We start from the raw sequence: 22409 nt of genomic DNA on the forward strand, positions 1-22409 counted from the left end.
AAAGCTGCATTATGATAACTCATAATAGCGAAAAACAAAGACAGCGTGTCTATCTTTGGGGTGGTTGCTCTCTAGGATGGCCTAAAACTACTGAGGTGTTGAAACATCAATCATGCTCTGAAGAAATCATAGCTAGTAATATAAAAGAAGGTGAGAGATGACTTTGTTAGGAAATATTTGCTCCTCAGGCTTTAAACTTTCTTCTTAGCCCTGAGCGTTGGTAGAGGGAGCAGGAACCTTACTGTGTCAGGGAATTGGTTGGTGTAATTCTTCTAGCTCACAGGAATTTGTGGTTATGATGATTGTTTCATCCTAAACTCTGCCTTCCTAACTGTCTTCCAACTTGAAAAGGGATAATTGGGACGATTTTACAGGTAATGGTTTCTGGAGCCGAAGCAGGTAGATCTGATCTTCACAGCCACGGGGAGATAATTTTTTCAACACTGACTGACCTAACATTGGCTTTGTGATTGATAGATAAATAATTTTTGTTTGTGTATGGGGGGCCGTTAATGACCTTAAACAAAATGTATCCTTGTATGGGTAACTTATTGTCATTTTAAAATAAAAACAGGAATTGCGGTTTAATGCTGGTCACTGTGAACTGCCTCATGAAGTACTGTCTGTCTCCCTAGGCCTCAGGCAAGACTGTGCTTCCACTTCAGGATCTGTGTCCAGGAACAGCTCCACCATTTCCCTGAGCTCAGGGAAAAAGGGGACGTGCAGTGATCAAGAGTACGATCGGTATAGCCTGGAGGACGAGGAAGAATTCGACCATTTGCCACCACCTCAGCCCCGACTTCCGAGGTGTTCACCCTTCCAAAGAGGCATCCCCCACTCACAGACTTTCTCCAGCATTCGGGATTGCAGGAGGAGCCCCAGTTCCCAGTATTTCCCTTCAAATAATTTCCAGCAGCCACAGTATTATTCACCTCAAGCCCAAACTCCAGATCAGCAACCAAATAGGACCAATGGAGGTAGGTTATGTCTCCAGCCAGTAAATCCTTGGCGGGTGCTTCTCAGGTCTAAGTTTACGCTCATGACCTTATCAACTTCATCTAAAGTTGACTACCTTCTAGCTATGGCTCAGTTCACAGATTTCTGACTTCAGGAAAACCATCACGATGTTCCTGTCTCAGAATGATATTCATGTATCTTTTGTGTATTTGTTTATGTACCGCAAACACACACACTCACACACCACACACACATACACACCACACACACATACACACCACACACACACACCAAACACACACACACACATTGTACACACACATATACCACACACACATACCACACACATCACACACATACATACCACACACAAACCACATGTACACACCACACACTTACACACCACACACACACATATATACGTACCACACACACACCACACACATACACCACACACACACCCCAAACACACACACCCCACACATACACAGTACATACACGTGTATATACATACACCACACACATGTGTACACACACCAAACACCACACAGGTGTACACACATGTATACATACCACACACATACCACACGTGTGCACACATGTGTACACAGATATACCACACAGACTCACCTCACACACACATGTACACACATGCACACACGTAAAAACATTACACTCACACCATACACACTCACACCTCACACACATGTATACATGCACGCACGCACGCACACGTACACAGAGGCAGAGGTTAGAGGTCAAAATGGCCTTAATATCCACTGTTCTTGCTCTCTTGCCTTCTTGCTCCTGCTCTTGCGCTCTGTTCTCTCTCTTTGTTCTCTCCCCATCTCTCTCCACCCCCCCCCCCACATGCTCATGGCTGGCCTCTACTTCTCCACTTCTCTACTCTCTTTCTCTCTGCCTTTCTCTGTCTCTACTGCCCTCTCAGCTCCCCTCCCCATGAATAAACGTTTCCCACGGAATCTGGCTATATGGGCTGGCTAGCAAGCCTCAGGGTTTGTTCTGTCTGCTTTCCCAGAGCTGCAGGGGTGTTTCTCCTTTTTAATGTGGGTGCTGGGACATCTGATCTCAGGCCTCACGCCGGTGTTGCATGCACTGTACTGACTGAACCATCTCTCCAGCCCCCGAGAGTGGAGATCTTTATGTTGCTGTCTGTCTGTCCACTGTGAGGTGCAGTGTTGGGCAGGCTGAAGGCTTCATGGCTGAGCTCTGTGTGGTAAAGGCCCCCCTATTGCATTAACAGTATCAATAGCCATTTACTGTGGATTTGGGCTAGAATCAACCATGAAGATTTGGGAGCCTGCTGCTCTTGCACCCTCAGATTTAGGGGGGTTTGGGGAAGTATGAATCAAATTCCTAACTTCAAATTAATAGGCATAAAGCAGTTGGATGAGTGATGTAGCCGTTCCGTGTTTTAATGAGAAATTGACCAGTAATGTCAGTGTAGTGAGTTATAATTCTCTTTCAAGTGTCATTAGGTGAATACAAATTGGGTTAGCGATCAAACAGTCTTAGTTTTCTCCTTTCCTTTCTCTGTACTTGAGTTACCACTGCAAACTAAAAAAGTTCATTTTGGAAGTGCTGAAAGCTTTGTAGTCCAATATTTCTGTTAATCCGCTCAGATTTTAAACTTGAGAGCATTGGCTAAAGAAAGTCCCAGCAGCTAAGACCTTAAAGCTCCCACTGCAGGCAGATGGTGCTGCATTCTCCGTGCTACTGGATGGCGTGACACCATGTGGCAGCTGGAGGATGACACCAGGCACCACAGTGGGGTTTGTCCTGCAAGCTCTACATCTTGGTTGCCGTTGTCAGTGGACTGCGCTCCTCTGTGCTGCTGTTTCTGCCCTGGAAAAGTGTTAACGCGTTCATGAGACGCCGTTTAAAAGGACTGGGTTTCCCTGAAGTTCACGCTCTGATGCTGCTCATAGGAAAGTGGATGCACACTGCAGACCAGGATCTGACTGCGGCCATTTTATTTTTCCTAAGTCTTTCCTGACATGAAGGGACATAGAACACACAGGTAATTTCCAGGACGTGCCTCTGAGTAATCAGCTTCGTCGCTGTTAGCACAGGCTCTGACGTCAGCAGGCCCTGAGTTCCGGTCCCGCCCTCCCACTCAACCCTTTCAGGCTGAAAGTTCCTGGGGTCCTTTAGCTTTGGTTTTCTTAACTGTAAAAATGAAGAAAAGATAGCATCTAACTTTCAGAAAACATCACTGTGATTTACATCGAACCATCTGGTGTATTTTTCCCAATTTAAATATGTTATAAGGAATGAATTAAATAATGAACACTGCCGTGCCTGGAGTAGATGTGCTGAATAGAACTTCTCTCCCACTCCACCTACACTTTTTGAACATTTTTGAACATATGGCTTAGATATCTGAGCTTTCAATGTTGTTTGAACCAACTTACGGAAGAAAATGGTAACTTTGAGAGTAACCAACGTTTTTCTGCTACTAAAATAATATAGATGGGAGGAGATTAATTATTAGCTCTTCAATCATTTTTTAAAATGATAATGAGACATTTAATGCGGTACATAATGTTGCAGGGGGGTTGTTGGAGGAATCCTGGGGTAAATCGGGGCCTAGAAGCAAAGAGTAGATATGATAAAGAAACATTGCATTTGTGTATGAAACGTTTTAAGAATAAATAAAATATTATTTTAAATATATACTGAATTTTATATAATTGCTGGGACCATAAACCAAACTGGCAATATGGAACACACTTTTAATCCCAGCACTGGAGAGGCAGAGACAGGGGCAGGGGGCGGGGGCAGGGGGCAGGGGGCAGGGGGCAGGGGGCAGGGGGCAGGGGGCAGGGGGATCGGGGATCTCTAAGTTTGAGATGTACCTGGTCTACATGGTGAGTCTAGGTCAGCCAAGCCTACATAGTGAGACTCTGCTCAAACAACCAAAACCACAATCTAAATAAAACAGCAGCAACTTAAAAGGCTAGAAATAGATTTTTTTAATTTATTAATTTTTTTTTGTGACTCCTACACTGTCTAGTTTTGAAAGAAGACTGCCTGTGAAAGTTCTTGACAGGTTTCGGTAATCTTTGAATTGGGAGTATATTTGTCAGACAGAGAATAACAGAAGTAACTAAGTTTTGCACATTCTTTTCTACCATCCTGTATTCCTCAGGGTTTGGTTGTGTGATGCACAGACCCCTTCCAGGGGTTCATGCTGTATTGATGGCAGGTGAAACTGGGGCCTCCTTGTGGTGTCACCTTGGTTTCTGAGCTGTCTTTGTTCCACAGAAGGCTGAGTCTCGCTGTCCCCACTGACTGAACATCTCAACTCTTCTCACGGTTTCTTCCACCTTTCTGTTGTATATTGCTCCTTGAAGATGAAATTTCTGATTTCTTAGGAAAATGGAATTAGGACATAGCTTTTCAGTTCTTGGACCTGAAAGTATGTGCTCTTATGAATATATTCCAGATGGTTTGCCCGGGAAGTGAACCATGTTTCCAGATGGTCTGATTCAACCGGAGACCACAGCTCACTTGGAAGTGTCCGAGTATTTACACTCGGACAGCTTATCAGGAAGGGCGTATTTCAGGGTGATGGTGTTAGGAAATTGACTTGGTACCCAAGTACATGTTAAGGCTGCTTTTAAAGACCAGTGTGTCTGGATTAATGGAGATTAACCACACATGATTTACGTGTTCACCTAGATTATGGTTTGAGGGGGGAACTGTAACAAACGATATTCTTGGGATATTTGGGAAATGTTGCTTATGAGCTATGAGACTGTGCTTAGATGTGATAAAAGCATTGTGATTCTATACCGGTCTCTTCATCTTAGAGCATACGCATTTGGGGTTAAGGTATCAAGAATCTGAAGGCGTTATACTGTTGGAAGTTCATCTTAACACAGCCATTTGTGTGCTAACTGGCAGGATGAAACGGTGGGTCACTCTAGGAAGAAAACACACCTGGGCTCATGGCGGTTTTTAATTTTGCTACATTAAAAACATGGTAGATTTAAAAAAAAACTACTTTGAATTTGAATTAATTAATTTATAGCACTGGGGACTTACCTAGGGACTAATCTGGGTTAGGCAAACTGTTTTACCATTGAACCACACACTATCAGCCCCTGGAATTAAAATGTCAAACTGTAGAAGCTCAATCTTCTAATTAGCAGAGAGTGATTGTTTCCCTGTGTCTCTATGCCACCTAAAAATACAAATAGTGAGAATGGTTCGGTGTCATATAAACCCAGGTCCTTCGTCACCACATCAAGTTTGTGATGTCAAGAGACCTAGCTGTGGGTTCTGAGAGTTTATACCTTCTCTTGACACACACACACACACACACACACACACACACACACACACACACACACGCACACACACGCACACACACGCATGCATACACACACGCACACACACCCACGCGCACACGCACACACAGGCACACACACACGCACACACACACACGCACGCACACACACACACGCGCGCGCGCACACACACAAACACGCACACACACTGTGGAGTATATTACATTGCCTGCTGTAAGGGGCTGTGGACTTTAGTATTGGGAGATGTACTATTGAAAGTCAGCCTCAAGTGGGGGTAGGAATGCAGTGAGCACATTGGCTTAGGGCTTGGATCATTGGTGGAGCTGGGCTTACTCTCCAGTATTAGGAGTCCAGGGGAGCCTCGAGGAGATAGTCTTTCCTTCATCTGATGGTCTGTTTTCTGGCTTTGTTACCCATTTTCTCAAGTCAAAGGATATGAAATGGAAAATATTAGAAATCAACCATGCTGCTAGTTTTGTGTCAACTTGATACAAGGTAGTGTAACTGGTGCAGAGGGAGCCTTGATAGATTGGGCTACAAGCAGGCGATGGATGTGGGAGGGCCCAGCCCATTGTGGGTCATACCATCCTTAGGCATGTTCTGTGTGGTTCTATAAGAAAGCAGGCTGAGCAAGCCATGGGGAACAAGCCAGTAAGATGCATGCATCCCTCTGTGACTTCTGCATCAGCTCCTGCCTCCAAGTTCCTGCTCTGTCTGAGTTCTTGTCCTGGCTTCCTTCCATGATGAATAGTGATATGAAAGTATGAGCCAAAAATCAACCCTTTCCCTCCACAGCTTGCTTTTGGCCATGGCGTTTCATCACAGCAACAGAAACCCTAAGATATAAACAATCGATTTTAAATAGCTTTTATTATTGACTTGCTTGTAAACTTTTACTAATCCCTTATCATAGGTTTAAATGTTCAAGAGAAACAGCGTATGTACGTTCTGGTACTCTGTATGGTTTTAGACCTTTGAGGTTTTGGAAGGAATCCCCTGAGAGCAAGGGGAAAGAACTGTAATGGAGAAAATAGAAATAGAGGAATCTGTGGCAGGGGCATCACTGACGGGGAAAATGGGAGTGGCAGCCAGTGCGTGTATAGAATTGCTCCTCTCTAAAGGAGAAGTTGTACATGCTCATAACGGATCAGCAAGAGTCTACAAGGTGTAGATACACTGGCCTTCCATCATTGCACGCTCTAACATTTCTTACTGTACTATGCCCGTTGTACTCGTTTGGTGTTCTGTATTCCCTAGACTACACCAGAGAGCAAAAGGCTGTTGGACAGAGGTACAGTTCAAGAACAGGAGCAATGAAGGGGACGCCGTGTGTAAGAGAGAAGATAGAGGGATCTGGGTTGATTTGTATCACGAGGAGTCAAATACATCTCTGGCTTCTGACTTAGCTTGCAAAAAATTATGACCGTCAGACTGTATGCCCAGATCCACACTCTGGTGTATTGGGGTATAAATAAAGATAATTATTAACAGATTCGAGCAAAAAAAAAACACATTAAAAACAAGAAAAACAAATTTAGACATTACCGTGTTTGCAATCTCCCAAAAATTCAGCCCTGTGTTTGAAAATGTTATTTAATATTTAATTTTTTTCATTTTGGGGAAACTGAATTTATCTTAGTTTTCCCTCTAGGATGTTGGAACTGAAGATATGAACTCAAGAGAATTGGAAACTGTGGTAGTCTCACACACTAGGGCATCCCCAACATAGAGTGTTTGGCCTTTAACATATACACCATAGGTATTTCTCTGTTCATTCCTCCCATGGAATGAAGAGATGTGTTCAATGGGGAACTGCTGCATCCAGTTAAGGGAGTATCCCGTGTCATTGGGAACGGGTGAATGGCAGGAATGGGGCATCAGGAGACACGCCTAGTGGTGTGTGTTGAGCCTGTAGCCTGTAGCTTAATCTGACCCACGTTCAGAGTTGGGGCTTTGGGGTGGAGGTGAGAAGGCTGGGAACCGACAGAGCAGAACTAGGGCTTCCGGATGTGTCCCTGTGTTTTTGAAGAGTGTGGCAGGGTTTGTGGAAACCAGCTAAGTGGGTTTAGTGGACTGGGTGTCATAAATGAGCTGTGAACTATGATGCTGGAAGGAATATTAGAACTGACTAGATTTGGAATCTAGAGTGCAGTGGGGAGCGAATCTGGGCAAGGGCGTGGCCCTACATGGTGTACACTTAAAGGGAAAAGAAACGAAGTCCAGTTTGGTGCTTGCTCCAGTTCAGACGTAAGCTTTGTTTTCTGAGTGTTATGACCTGTGTGATAAAGGAGGAGAGGGTCATGCTAGAAAGAACTAATTACCTTGAACTGATTCTCCTTGCTTTCAAAGCTGAGCTGTTTGTAACTCTCTGCTGCCTCCTGGTGGCAGAAGGAGCACCTAGCAGGAGAGAAACAAAAATAATCAGGTCATTCGGTCTTTTGATCTTTTTTGAATGAGCAAACAAGCTTGCATATGAGGAGGGTTAGTGCTTTGAAGAAGTTAATGATAGTGACTGGCAGCTATCCTAATACAGTTCGAATTGGAATTTTATTTATTCCATTTTGACCTGTTACCAAAGTAAGTTTTGGTTTTGAGTTTCTTATTTTTTTAGTGATTTTATTTCTAAAGAGCTGCAGGGTTATTTTCTAACCGTATTTGATGGGAGTGTTAATTCATTTACTGAGCAGTAAGGAAAAAGCCAGATGGCTTTTTTCTATTTTATAGAATATGTGTCTTTTTCAACAATGTATCATCAGTTAGAATATTCTAGAGTGCACATTGCCCATCTAAGAGATTGGTTCTCCCTTAGTCTGTTTGTAATGGACGTGCTGTTTTTTTTCTGTGTCATTGATCAAAATGGCATTTTTGTTTATTTACTTCGAAAGTAAATGTTTCTTTATTTTATGCAGTTTATTTGTGGTTTTTAATTTAGGGAAACCCTTTCTCCTTGTAGATAAACTACGAAGAAGTATGCCTAATCTGGCCCGGATGCCAAGCACCACTGCAGTCAGTAGCAACCTCAGCTCTCCCGTGACAGTGAGGAGCAGTCAGAGTTTTGACTCAAGCTTGCACGGAGCTGGAAGTGGGGTTTCTCGGGTACCGTCCTGCAGTAAGTATGACAGAGCAAAGGCTCTAGACATTCTAGTTAGTCGGAACCCCAGGGGGAAGGGGCTTATTTTTCCAACATTTCTTTCTCCCCTCCGTACACTAGAGGAGACGTTCACTGTCTTGTAATGTAGTCTTGTAACTTAGTTTTCACTATGATCGAGCAGTATTTCTTCCAGTGTCCGTGTTTCCAACTGCTACAACTTATAAATTATAGGGGGCCTTTAACTCAAGGATAGCAGACACACACACTGAGTAATCAGCGTGCCCAGATGCATACCGTTTCCCATACCAAGCCTTTCCTTTCCTTTTGGGAGTCTGCCATTTTCATTCAAGAGAGGCACGCCAGTTTGGTCATTTTTAAGATGAAGATGTATGTTAGTGTGTATAAGGTAGTTTTCTATCCTTCATTCACTTGTACCCATATCTCCTGTAGGGACACAGTAGTTCTGGCTACTCATCCCATCCCTGCGTGTGAGGTCTGCTGGGGTTGAGTCTTAAAAGACCCTAGGCCGATATTCACATACCGTAAGAGCTCCACAGAAATGCAGAATGCTGGCTAAGAGCTTGCATCTCTAGTTAGTAGTTTTTAAATTCTCCTTCCTCGAGCCTAGGTTTGGATCCCAGTTTATTTCCCAACATGCGGTTGTCTTTTATTTCTTTATGTCCTGGTTCCTAACAACAAAATGACTGCATTTATTCTGAATAAGGAGCTGTTCTAGCTGGTTTGTGGGCATTGTCTTATGCGGTCCACCAACAACTCTGTGACATTGTTTCTATTATCATTTTGTTGATGAGAAACAGTTTCAAATGGGTAAAGTAACAATTTAGTCAATGGAGGCCAGGTCCCAAGTGCAGAGACAAACCAGGTCTGTCTCCTGCTGCAGTTTCTCTTTTCAACTACCTTGACTCCAACCCTGTGCTCCCGTGGGCTGCCGTCCTCTTCTCTTTATTTCTTCTGTTTCTCTTCACAGCCGAACCTAAATATTTCATCTTTTGGAAAGTCTTATTGCTTTCCTGGTGACCCTAGCACATGCTACTGAGTGTACAGGTTGAGCTTCTGCAACCTAGAAATCAAAAATAAAGAAACTCTTCCCGATCTGAAACTCGAAGGCTGTGTGATACTTACAGTGGGAAATACACTTATGTTTCACTATTCTGTGAAACTTGCTTTCATATTAAAAGTATTTACAGTGTTCTATGAGTTAACCATTGAGTTATGCACACGTAAGTGGACTTTGTATTTGGGCTTTCGTTGAACCACAGTGTGTGGGAACCTCTCTTGCTGTTCCTAAGGGAGAACTTAGAAAGCAGAAAGACGCGTCTCCTTCCTATTTTCAGAGGAGCTTTTTGACCCAAGGCTGGTGCTATTGCTTTGGGCCTGAGATAGGGGAACCTCCTGGAACGTGTGGAGGAGTAGGCTGGACACGCAGTGGCAAGGCCACAGGAGATAAACAGGGAGGGGGCCAGGGACAAAGCATATCAGACAACTCCTTCAGAGATCGATCACATGCTCTGCTCCTCCAGCCTTGGGTCCTTAAATGTCTGCCCCCTTCAGAATAGTGACCAAGGCTTCAATACCCGTACCTGTGGGTGACCTTTCATAATGAAAATCATTTTGCCTCTGCCTAGCTCTTGTTCATCTGATGATCCCAAAGATATTTAATCTATCTCCAAGAATTCACAAGGTCTTGATACTTCCCAAAGTGCTCAAAACACCCACAAGGTTCCCCTGAGCCCTAAGCTGTGTCTCGGCAGTAAACTATGAAATCAAGAAAGCCTTACATGCTTCCAGGGTAAAACGATGCTGAGTGAACATTTCCATCACAGCAGGGAGGAAAGAAGAGGGGATAGAAAGGCAAAGCCCAATCCCAGCAAAATTAGCAACTCCAGAGACAGAGTTAGGCCACGGGGTTACACATTCTGACACGTGATGCACGAGTGCAAAGGCTCTTGGTTAGCCCTACACCTATGGTTCTGCCGCCTGCAGACCATACGGCCTCTCCCTGTGCCAGCCCCTCTCATTCCCTGCAGCTTTTCCTTGGCAAATGCCCCATGTTTATCAGATCTGAAATTCCTGAAGTCTTAGCGCAAGGCTCCTGGATCTCCCCATGCTGCCAATCTGTCTCCTTCACTGCCCTTGGAGTGCTTAGGTGGAGGCCCTGTGCACCTGTCGCTCTGTCATACCTGCAGAACCAGAACATGTGAGCGACTTCAGAGTCCTCTAGCTTAGTTCTCATGAACTGTGGCTACACAGGTCTGAGTCTCAGAAGAGTCCTCGTTCCCATCTGTACCAAGAGTACAGTCTTTGTCGCTGTCATGTCTAACTGGAGCTTTGGTCTTCTGAGCTACTGTGAGAGTCATTACATGCCAAGTTTTTGTTGTTGTTTTGTTTTGTTTGCCCTTCTCTAAACACCTTCCAAATTCACGAATTCCTCCTTGCAAACCAATAGCAGAGGCTTGGGAAACACAATGTCATAGGGTCAGAGCAGCCATCCAGCTTTCAGTATTTTGTTAGGTGTTCGATCACTGTGACACATAATGAAGAGAAGCCATCTGAAGGGAAATAAAGTTCATTTTGGTTCAGTGATGGATGTGTCAGGCCATGACTGACTGGATTGTCCTGGGTCTGAGGCACAGCAAATATCATCATGTGGGAACAGGTAGAGGAGGGGGGTATTGACTGCCTGGTGGCCCAAATGGAAACAGGAAGGGCTTAGGGACAAGGTATGTCTTTCTGGGATATGACCAATGACCTGCTTCATCCAGATGGGCCCCATCTTCCACTGTTTCCAGTACCTCTCAGAAAAAGGCCACCAGCCAGGAGCTAAGGCTTTAATACAGGAGCCTGCCCGTAGGTGACATTTTATGGTCAAACCACTAACACAGGAGATATGTCTATGTGTGTGTAAATGTTCTTGAACATGAGGTGCCCAAGAGATGGCTAAGCGATTAACTGGCTGTTCTTTCAGAGGACCCCGGTTTGATTCCTAGCAGCCACACTGTAAGTCACAACCCTCTGCAGCTGTAGTTCTAGAGGATGTGATCCCCTCTTTGGACTCAAGACACTAGGTATACATAGACATACATTCAGTCAAAACACGCACGTGATTGATAAGGTAGGCAGGCAGGTAGGTAGATAGACAGTACAAGATAGATAGATAGATAGATAGATAGATAGAACAAGATAAATATATACAAGATATAGATGGGTAGATAGATAGGTAGATAGATAGATGATAGTAGGTAGATAGACAGTACAAGATAAATATAGTACAAGATAGATAGATAGAACGAGATAAATATATACAAGATATAGATAGGTAGATAGATAGATGATAGTAGGTAGGTAGACAGTACAAGGTAAATATAGTTATAGATAGATAGATAGATAGATAAATAGAACAAGATAAATATACACAAGATATAGATGGGTAGATAGATAGGTAGATAGATGATAGTAGGTAGATAGACAGTACAAGATAAATATAGTACAAGATAGATAGAACGAGATAAATATATACAAGATATAGATAGGTAGGTAGATAGATGATAGAAGGTAGACAGTAAAAGGTAAATATAGATAGGACAAGATAAATATAGGTAGATAGATACTAAGATATAGATGGGTAGATAGAAGATAGCTAGCTAGCTAGATGATAGATGATAAGTAGGTTGATAATTTCTCAAGTTTGAAGACATCCCGGATCTTAATCCAAGACCCGTTTGTTTCCCAGCATTTTGGGTACAGAGTGCTCACCCTGTGTCACGGTTCACTGTTAATGTGTTTTACCGGGTTAGGAGCTCTTCTGGACCTGAACCTTCATTCATTCGCTTTTCTGTTCCCGGTACCTGACATGTTGCTTGAGCGCAATGAACGCATTGTGAATGGGTGAGCAAAATAAGGATGAAATAATGAATGAATACGTGCCTGTTAGATAGTTTCCTGGTGTCATTTATTCTTAGACAGCAGGCTAATTATATCATGAAGACATTTAGCTGAGGAAAAATATAAATTCTAGGTCTGAGTTAATGAAGGTCAGCAGTGTAAATGTGGAGTGATAGAAAAAATGTTTTGACTTTAGCCAATGTGGGACCCATTAGGAATTTGTTGGTTGGAACTCAGTGTAGACAACAGCATTTTCAAGTGCCATAAAGATTAATACAACACAAAACAGGATGATTTAGAATTTCTAGCTTTGAAATACTAAAACACTGATGTGGACATGTTGGAAGGAAATAGGAAATGGCCTGTGGCCAGAGCTCAGACCATTCGAACCACAGAGTAAATATAATAATAATAATAATAATAATAATAATAATAATAATAATAATAATAGATTATAATTGATAGTGCTGTATAAATATCTCTGGGTTCATGTTTAACCAAGCAAAACACAAGGGATGGATGGGTAGATTATTCACACTTGATCTTAGCCTAAAGGCTGAGAAGTGATGGGGTGGATTCTCTATAGTGGGATTCTGTTTAGTATATGTAAAGAATTGAAGAAAGTAAGAAAGTCACTCACAGGAAAGAGCAGAGCAACAAACAAGAGGTGTGACTGCGCATTAGGTCAGTCACTCTGGTGGTTTGGATGAGAATGGCCCCTGTCAGCTCAATCATTTGGATGCTTGGTCACCGGGGAGCAGGACTGTTCAATAGGATTAGAAGGAGTAGAAGGTATGGCCTTGTTAGAGGAAGTACATCACTGGGGTTGGGCCTTGTTAGGGGAAGTGCGTCACTGGGGGTGGGCCTTCTTAGAAGAAGTGCATCACTGGGGGTGGGCCTTCTTAGGGGAAGTGCGTCACTGAGGGGGCTTCTTAGGGGAAGTGCGTCACTGGAGGGTGGGCCTTATTAGAGAAAGTGCATCTCCGTGGGTGGGCCTTGAGGTTTCAAAAGCCCACGCCAGACACATCTCTTCCACTCTCTCTGAGCTTATGAATGCGGTTCTTAGCTCCAGCGCCTGCCTGTATGTCATCATGCTTCTGTCATGATGATAATAGACTAAGCCTCTGAAACTAAGCAAGCCAGCAGTTAAATGCTTTTTCTTATAACAGTGCTCTGACCGTGGTGTCTCCTCATAGCATTCGAACAGTGACTCAGATGGTCATAAATCCAGTTTAGGGCTTAGGATTCTGCAGAGACCAGGGAGAAAACTGCATTGACCAAGGACTGTGTCGTCAGACTGGACCTTGGGATTTTAGTCATGTAATTCAGGCATTATAGTCATTCTGATTTTTATTTTAACTTCTTACTTATAAAACTCAAATGATGTCTGTTTTTGCTAGTTTCTCCTGCTAATGATTTCTTACTAATGTGTGTCCCTTACATATATTGGTTCATCAGTTGGTCTCTTCCCGGAAACTTCACCATTGTATTTCAAATTAATTGGGTTTGCATCGAGTCTGCAGGTCGCTTTTGGGTGGATCAGCAGCAGGTCTTACTGTCCTATACTGTATGTGGTAGGTTGTTGTTGATTTGAGTCTTAGTTAATGTGTCTCAGCAGTGTTTTATAGTCTCTTGTTGAGAGGTTTTATATCTCTAGAATTAAGCTTATTTCAAAGTATTTTTATAGTGTTTTTTTTTTCAAATTTAGCTTCTGCTAGTTTTATGATATATTAATTTTCTTCTTTCTATAATAAAACAGCCAACAAAAGCCATTGAGGAAGGCTCAGGACCTGAGACTGCAATCCTTCACTGCAGTCTGTCATGCCAGGAAGGCTTAGAGCAGGTGGCTGGTCACGTTACATCTGCATAGGGGCTCAGTGGACTCTTCTCTTTCTATGCAGTCTAGAGCCCAGCCCACAGCACGGTGCTACCCACATGCAGGATAGGTCTTTCCTCCTCAACTAAACTTCTCCTGGAAAACCTTCCTTGACCAGGACCTGTGTTTCTCTGGTGATTCTAGTCTGGTCAAATGTGACAGTGAAGAGTAATAGTTACAGGTGCTTGTTAGAATATACTTGTTCTTTGTGTTTTCATTTGCTATGACGGGGTTTTGCTGAATCCACTTATCCTAACAGTTGAGGGGGTTCTTTATGTACCCAACCTAGTAGGCTCACATTCTCAACAAAGCATGTCAAAGAGTGTTCCTAAAATTGCAACTGAAACAGTGCAGTCTTCCATTGTCACAGATCAGTTATGACATTCATGCTGGAATACTGCAGTTACACCACAGCACGGAGGGCTCTCATACACAAAATATTGGGCAAAATGAAGCTCCACATAAAAAAAGGACATGGCTTGTGATTCCAGTGTAGGGATGGCCAGTGTGTGGTGACAGAGAGGAAACTTGTTCTCTTGGGAGATGTTCTCCCTGGTGGGTGGAGCATGGTGGTCTTGAGATGGGGAATACACAGACGTGTTCACTAAAGAAAGTCACCAGTTAAACCAGAAGCTAAGCCAGATTCACAGACTGCACTGTCTTTTAATTAACAGATTTCTTTTAATTTAAAAACAGTGAGCTAAAAAACTTTGGCACCAAGGCAAAAGCATGCCATAGTTGCTGTTAAGTTAGTGTTTTTGTCTTCAGGGAAAGGGGTACCAACTAAACGCTCCTGCCTGTTTACTACTGCAGACTACAAAATAATGTTCAGCATTGGTAAAATTTTAAGGATTCTTACTCAGATCGCTCCCTTCGTTTTATAGATTTTGTCGCTGTTACAAGGGTCAGAGTGGTGCTTTTTAATTGAGTGGTTGCTGACGGTTTAAGCGCTAAGGCTTTAAGTAGATTAATTAGCTTCTCAAATAAACCCCGAGACAATATCACAGTGCATGCTACCTAAGGAATATGTTTGTGCCTACAGAGACTGTTCCTGACTTCCTGTCTGTAATTATAACCGTCAGATCATCCCCATGGTTTGTTTTCATTAGGCCATTGTTAGAAAAACCATCAAGAGATTCCGTGGGGGCTGGAGAGATGACTCAGTATTTGAGAGTACTTGCTGCTCTGGTAGAGGACTCCAGTTGAGTTCCCAGCATCCACATCAGGTGGCTTGCAACCATCTGATGCACACACACACACACACACACACACACACACACACACACACACACATACACACACACACTGCATGCACATACACATGTACACATATGTAAGTAAAATAAGTAAATGAAAATAGATCTTAAAAGAAATTCTAATATCTTTTAAGGTAAAACAAATTTGTCTTGGACATAATTTGCCTCAGAACAATTCAGAGATTCTTAAATTTTAGAGTCGTCTTCTGAATATTCAGTGGCCTTTGAGCAACACAGATATGATCTGAGCAGGTCTGCTTATATCTCTACTGGTTTCTCTTGAGATTTGAAAAGTTTTATTTTGAAAAAACTTGTAGGTAAATCTTGCAACTTAGAAATCTCAAGGAAGTTGAGAAAAGAATATGTAATTAATACATAAAATAAAGATACTTGGTATGCTATTTTTATTATTTAATACCATACGTATATACAAATCTGTTATAATTTACGCTTGCACTTAGAGACCATCCATGTCCCCACTCATATGCCAGAGAAATATAAACACAAAGATACCGCATAAACCCTGATTATTTTAAGTATAATATGACAACGTTAATTGATAAGGCTTTGAGTCAAGGAGGGTACTGACTGAAGTTTGGGGAAGTCGTGAATTATAATCTGATTTTTGACCTTCATGCTGTTCATAGATCAACTGTATTCAGGCATAGGACTGCAGACAGACAGAATAGGAGAGCCCTGTTGGGGATTCTCTCCCACTGAAGGGTGCTTAGCACCCGTACATCACTTACCTCTTGCTTTCAGAAACATAGGCGCCTCTGAATGTAACACTTCTAATTGAAGGCAGTGCAAGTCCCTCACACTGACTTTATTTTTCCCCGGCAGTCCCGTCACCAGGACAGATTCAGCACAGAGTCCACAGCGTGGGGCATTTCCCAGTGCCCATCCGGCAGCCCCTGAAGGCCACAGCCTACGTCAGTCCGACTGTTCAGGGCAGCAGCAGCAGCATGCCTTTGTCCAATGGCACACAGTTATATTCCAACACCGGCATCCCTACCCCAAACAAAGCTGCGGCTTCCGGGATTATGGGCCGCAGCGCCCTTCCGCGACCTTCCTTGGCAATAAATGGGAGTAACCTGCCTCGAAGCAAGATTGCACAGCCTGTCAGGAGGTGAGAACTTCATCCCTGTGACTGTATCGCTGCTTGGAAATTTCTCCAGCTCACCCTCACTCTTCTCTGGCTCAGGTTAACCACAGGTCATTGTCCTTACGACACTCTCCGGGCCCCTCTTTCTCGGTCAGATGGTGGATGTCTCTGCGCAGTCAGATTCCGCTCTCTCTCCCTTCACTCTGATTCCTTGGCCCATCTGTGGAGCTCGCGCTCCACCCTGCCCCAGGTTACTTGTGTAGCAAATTTCCTCCCTCCTTCAGGTCTGCACACCTCCGCTCAAGGTTTGAAAACATCTTAGTTTTACTCAGCAGGAACCAGTTTGTATTGTAAGTTCCAGATGGCCCAAGCAAGCTTTTTTCTTGGCCTAAAAATGCCAAGTTCTGTATAGGGTACATTTTAGACAAAGGTAGTGGCGGTAATCCTGGCTTATTTTCCTTGCTAAATGCAGAGATGTGACATCTCATGGCTGAACAGAATTACATGACATATATGTGTCCATTATTGGGGCCCTCTATTTCTTGAAGGAGGAGGGTTGGATTTGTATCCCTAGAGAATATGAGAGGATCTTTTTTCTTCAAACTTGAGAAAAGTTTTTCGGGTTTTTTTCGAAATTAATTTTTGAAATACTGAAAATATTTCAAGATTACTTTTCAGTTCTTCGTTAGTATGGTAGAAACATTTATTTAAATAAATGCCAAGAATTTATGCATGTGTTCAATAAAGTCGGTTTATGTTTTTAGCTATTTTCCCCATTGAGGATCTTACCTTTTACTTTCTATCTTAAATTTGTTTTTGGCCGGGCGAAAATTACCTTGTGCGCATGCGTATGTGGCTCTGTGCTCTGGCCTCCGCTCCGGCAGATGGGCAGACACTATGAGAACCCCGAAGGATGTAACTTGATACACACTTGTGACAGTGACAACAGCTTGTCATTAGGGGATGAACCAGCCCTGATGGGAGAGGGAGGGGACCAGAGTGAGTGATGTCAGGGGCGGGATTACTAACAGCCCGTCTGCCTTCTTCGTCTCCTTAACAGTTTCCTGCAGCCCCCCAAGCCTCTATCTTCACTCAGCACACTGAGGGATGGAAATTGGAGAGACGGTTGCTACTGATGCAGTTTTATGGACCCTTGTAGAATGGGAAGAATCGAAAATGAGGGTGTGTTACCTAGCTGGCTGGGTAACCGTGGATGCTGGGATGCTCTCCCCTTCACCCTAACACGTGCGCACGGCATCGTTTTCAGTGGACCAATCACCAGAGACTAACGATCGCACTTACTCTCTGCCTGAAATACTGTGGCAACCCCAAACCCATGGCCACGGTATTGTTACCTTAGATCTAGGAAGTTTTTGTAGAACTGCTCTGTACCTGAATACTTTTTGAGAGAGATTGAGGCGTATCAATAATGCTTTGCCATATGGGGTTTTTAAAGTACCTTTGTTCATTTTACCTACGTGTTCTAAACACCTTTCCATTACGTGTTCTGCATTTTAATACACTGCATATTTACAACTAGGTTCTATAACATGGTTTGGATTTTAATTTTTTTTTTATAGTTTACAGGAATTTTATTTTTTTGTGCCTATTTCTTTTTATGCCTATGTGAACCACTATGGAACAACTTAAATTTTGTGCCATAAAAGTATTTTTGTGGTAAGGTACTATTTTTTTAGCTCTAGGGATTATATCAGCAAAAAGAAAAAAAAAAACCATACCATACGATTTGAGACATAACTTTACGTTGAACGAGCACAATTTAGTCTAAAGCGTCGCAAAGGAGACAGCCAGACGGCAGAGTTAAGCGGTCTTGTCTTTTTTCATTGTTAATTTATTGTCTTACATGAGTTTCATATTTATGATGGCATCACAGACCCGTTGCACTTAAGACCCGCAATGTTTGCTACTCAACCACAATTGATTTTCAATACTTTATTACAAAGGACGAAACTGTAATGTTTTATTAACAATGCTTCTGGAAACGAACGCATTTTAAAGCAAATAAATCTTTTTGATAGACCTTTTACAAAAACCCATTTGCACTAATGGATGCTTTCTTATGGTCTGTGACTTTACTGTTTGTAACTGTGTGCACTGCTGTTTTCGAATGTTCGGAAATAAAGACTCTATTTCGGCAATGTCAGGTCACGCGTGAATGTGCACGCAGCACCAGAAGTGAGAATCCCACACCCGTGTTTCATTCCTGCTGTGATGTCCGAGGACAAGAATGCTGCAGCCACAACAATAACGATTACGTTTTCTCTTTCTCTAAAATTTGATAAGAAATACGAGGTTTCAATTGGGTGACAAGATTTGGTCTCAAGAAGGCCACTAGAACGTATTCTGTTCAGGACACAGTTGTGAATGGACACAGTGTCACTGGGGACCTGAATAGCCTTTGGATGTTGAATTGGAAAATTCTGTGTTGGCAAAACAGCAAAACGCTACCACTGTTCTGTATGTGACCTTCTCTGAAGGCATCATAGTTTTACCAAAGCTTTAAAGGGGTGTCTGTAGATATTCGTTAACTTTTAACTTTCTCTTGTACATAGTTCTCTACAGAGCTAAAACGACTTGTAGGAGTAACGTTTATTGAAAATGAAGTTGTAAGTACATGGAAATGGATATGAACGAGGAAAGAGTAGTTACCAAACACGTCTTTAGTGATGACATCCGTGCTAAGCATTTCATCTACATGAATTGACTTTTATATCTATCAGTCACATGCTGTTAATCCCCCTTTAAAGACGAAGACCCTGGGTCTCAGCGACGTCAGCCTTGGAAAGCATTTGGCTGGGAATCTGTGAAGGTGCTTTTCATCCGACTGACTCAGAAGTCTTTTTTCTTTTTTCTTTTTTTTAAAGATTCATTTATTTTTATTTATATGAGTGCACTGTTCCTGTCTTCAGACACACCAGAAGAGGGCATCAGATCCCATTACAGATAGTTGTGAGCCATCATGTGTTGCTGGGAATTGAACTCAGGACCTCGGGAAGAGCAGTCAGTTCTCTTAACCACTGAGCCATCTCTCCAGCCCCAAAACCCTTTTTCTTTACTACCATGTTCTTTCTGGGAACACGTGTAGTTAATTTAGCATATATCACATGATATATATCAGTTGATATCTTTTATTCAGAAGAGATTAAAGGATTTAATTGATTTTTCAGCGTGGCTATTTAACTTACATTTTTAAAAGTTGTAATTCCCTTTGCGGGTTAGAAGTAAAGGTATCTTCATCTTGGATTTTATATTCTTATTCTAGAGAGAGTGTGTAAAACCTTAAACAAGTTAGTAAACCACACTGTGCTCCATGCTGAGAGCTGTGCAGGTCGAAAGCTCAGGTAAGGAGAGTTGAGAGAACACAGGACATCATAAAAATTGTCTGTGCAGACCGACACCGGGCAGATGTCATTAACAAGCTGCACTGAATGGAAACGGAGAGACTCGGTTCTAAAGAGTCTTCATGATATTTTTAGCCTGGACATTCTATGGAACAGAATATCATGATGTCTGTCTTCACAGTTTACTGTAGGATGTACATGATAACAACTTAAAATGTAATGTGCGGTGGATAAGTGGGTGCTCAGCATAGCGGTTCCCACACCAGCAGCTGAGGTGTCTGGGGGGATTTGGAGAACAGGGATGAAAGTCATGGGGATGAAATCAGGGAGGTGACAGGCAAGCCCAGGGAGGACACAATAGGCCACAGCGAGGACTTGGGTTTTACTCTGAAGAAGGCTGTCTCCTGGTTTTGAGAAGCAGTCTCTCACTCGACGTACCCTGACTGGCCCTGGTGGAGAATTGACAGTAAGAGCCAACCGTGGATACCAGCAAGGCGAAAGTAGAGAGCCTTCAGACCATGTCTGCAGAGTGGCCTGTCACCACGCAGCCAGTTCATGAAAAGCTTGTCGGTAGGTCCAATCTTCAAGAGGAAGACGTTACACAAGAACCTAAGTATGTAGAGATAAGAATTGCGAAGGGCCCTGTAGAAAATGTAAAACATTTCTGTTACCTCCGCCAGATTCGATCCCATTCTAATGTCCAAAGGTGGTACAACCCTGCATTTTTCCAGCAGCACGTGAGAAGTCCAGTTGTCCCAAGGTGTTGGCATTGCTGGTCTTTAATGTTTAAATTGTAGGCGTGCTGGTGTCTCTGGTTTTCATTCCCACCTTCTGCGGTGCTAGTGCGATTAAATATCCTTTCATTTTTGTTCATTTATTGAATGCTTGATGCTTGTATACTTATAGATCCTTGTTCAGATTCATTTCTTTTCTATGAGAGTTTCTTTTATTGGTCCATAATGTTAATTTTTTCCTAAAAGCCCTTTTCATTTATATATGTTTTCTTTTAATTCTCCTAGGTATTTTGATGAGCATAATTATTTTTTAATATTGTCCGGTAAGCCGTGCAATTGGGATTTTTGTTTGCTTGGGTTTTTACAATTTAAAAAAAGAGTTGTCTGTTTTCTTGTGTGTGTGTGTGTATGTGTGTTTGTGTGTGTGTGTGTGTGTGTGTGTGAGAGAGAGAGAGAGAGAGAGACAGACAGACAGACAGACAGACAGACAGAGACAGACAGACAGAGAAGGGGGAGGGAGAGGGAAGGAAGGAGGGATGGGGGGGCTAGGAAGAGAACGGAAAAGAAAGGAAGGGAGGGAATGTTCCAGTAGGTTCCTGTGAAGTCTGGAGATACCAGAGTACTTTATGAGCAGTTGGCTGACATGGATGCTGGGTACTCTGTAAGAGTACATAAATATTGATCTGTCTCCCAGCCCTGCCATGTTGTTTTTGAAGGTTAGTCCCTGTGTCTTAAAGGAACATGTCTTATGACCATTACATAGTCTCCTATATTGTGTACCACCTCGCCTAGATGTGCTTTGTCCCAGACTGACCTTGAACCCAGAGATCTCCTTCCTTCAGTCTCCTGGGATTAAAGGTGTGCACTGCCTTGCCCGAGCCTAAGATTCTCATTGCCTCATTGCCTCCAGATCTCCATGCCAAGGTCCAGGTCAGAAACCTGTCTTCCAGCTTCGAGATCTGGATCACAGGTGTGGCCTCCACGTCAGGATTGTAGTTCTTTCCAGATGTAATCAAATTGACAACCAGGAATAGCCATGACAATGACCAAGCAATGCCATTAAAGGTCACTCATCTCTATCTTCCTTTGAGGCAATGTGAGTCTCTCTAGTCTTCTTTCTTATCTAATCTTTGTGCATGCAAGTCAAGTTTTGAGTGGCAAATAGGAGAGCAATCATTTGTTTATCAGGGGCATCTTGGAAACTCAGAGAAAAGTGAAAGGATTCAATATTTAGGATAGACATTTGAGGAAGGTCCACAGTGTTGTGATGGGGACAGGGGAAGAAACAGCAAGATTCTCAGGCTGCTTCAGTGTAATGGCCTAACTTCTGTCGTTCTATATGAGTCTATGGTGAATTGTCCTTGCCCTGCCTGAGCCTCTCCAGTACCTAGGACTAGAGATGTGCACCACCAACTCAGAGCACAGTTACTTTACTGTAAATGAGGTCCTGAGTCCATTCACTGAACAAATATTTGTTGAGAGGCAAGGTTTGTGTTAGACACTAAAGCTATAACAGACATGACCCCAGAGAGGAATCTGAGCCTATGTGGGGGTTGTGAGAGGGGACTGATTATCCAGAGAGATGAGGAATGATTTGAGGTGTTGGATGGGCCAAAAGACGATAGGTACACCTGGACGTGTGTGCTTGTGTCAGACTAGATGCTTGGTTTGTGGGACCGGCTCAGGAGGAAGTGCAGTCACATCATTGAAAACATTCAGAATTTCAAAGTGGAAAAAGATGAGCATCAAACCAGGCATGGGTTCCTTTTCTGTATGTTCGTGAAGTGA

General features: G+C 42.9%; 1 protein-coding gene across 3 annotated transcripts in view; it reads left to right on the forward strand.

Annotated features, from left to right (window-relative positions):
• The window catches only part of Slain1 (SLAIN motif family, member 1), a 59662-nt gene extending 40978 nt beyond the window's left edge, over positions 1 to 18684 (forward strand). For all 3 annotated transcript variants that reach the window (NM_001393854.1, NM_001393855.1, NM_001014139.2), the window contains 4 exon segments: positions 636 to 977; positions 8248 to 8403; positions 16264 to 16549; positions 17586 to 18684. In NM_001393854.1, coding sequence (NP_001380783.1) covers positions 636 to 977; positions 8248 to 8403; positions 16264 to 16549; positions 17586 to 17661 — 860 coding nt within the window. In that variant the 3' untranslated portion in view covers positions 17662 to 18684.
• The last annotated feature ends 3725 nt before the right edge of the window (positions 18685 to 22409 follow it).

This window comes from Rattus norvegicus, chromosome 15 (genome assembly GCF_021556685.1).
Source record: "Rattus norvegicus strain SHRSP/BbbUtx chromosome 15, alternate assembly SHRSP_T2T, whole genome shotgun sequence".
Lineage (NCBI taxonomy): Eukaryota > Metazoa > Chordata > Mammalia > Rodentia > Muridae > Rattus > Rattus norvegicus.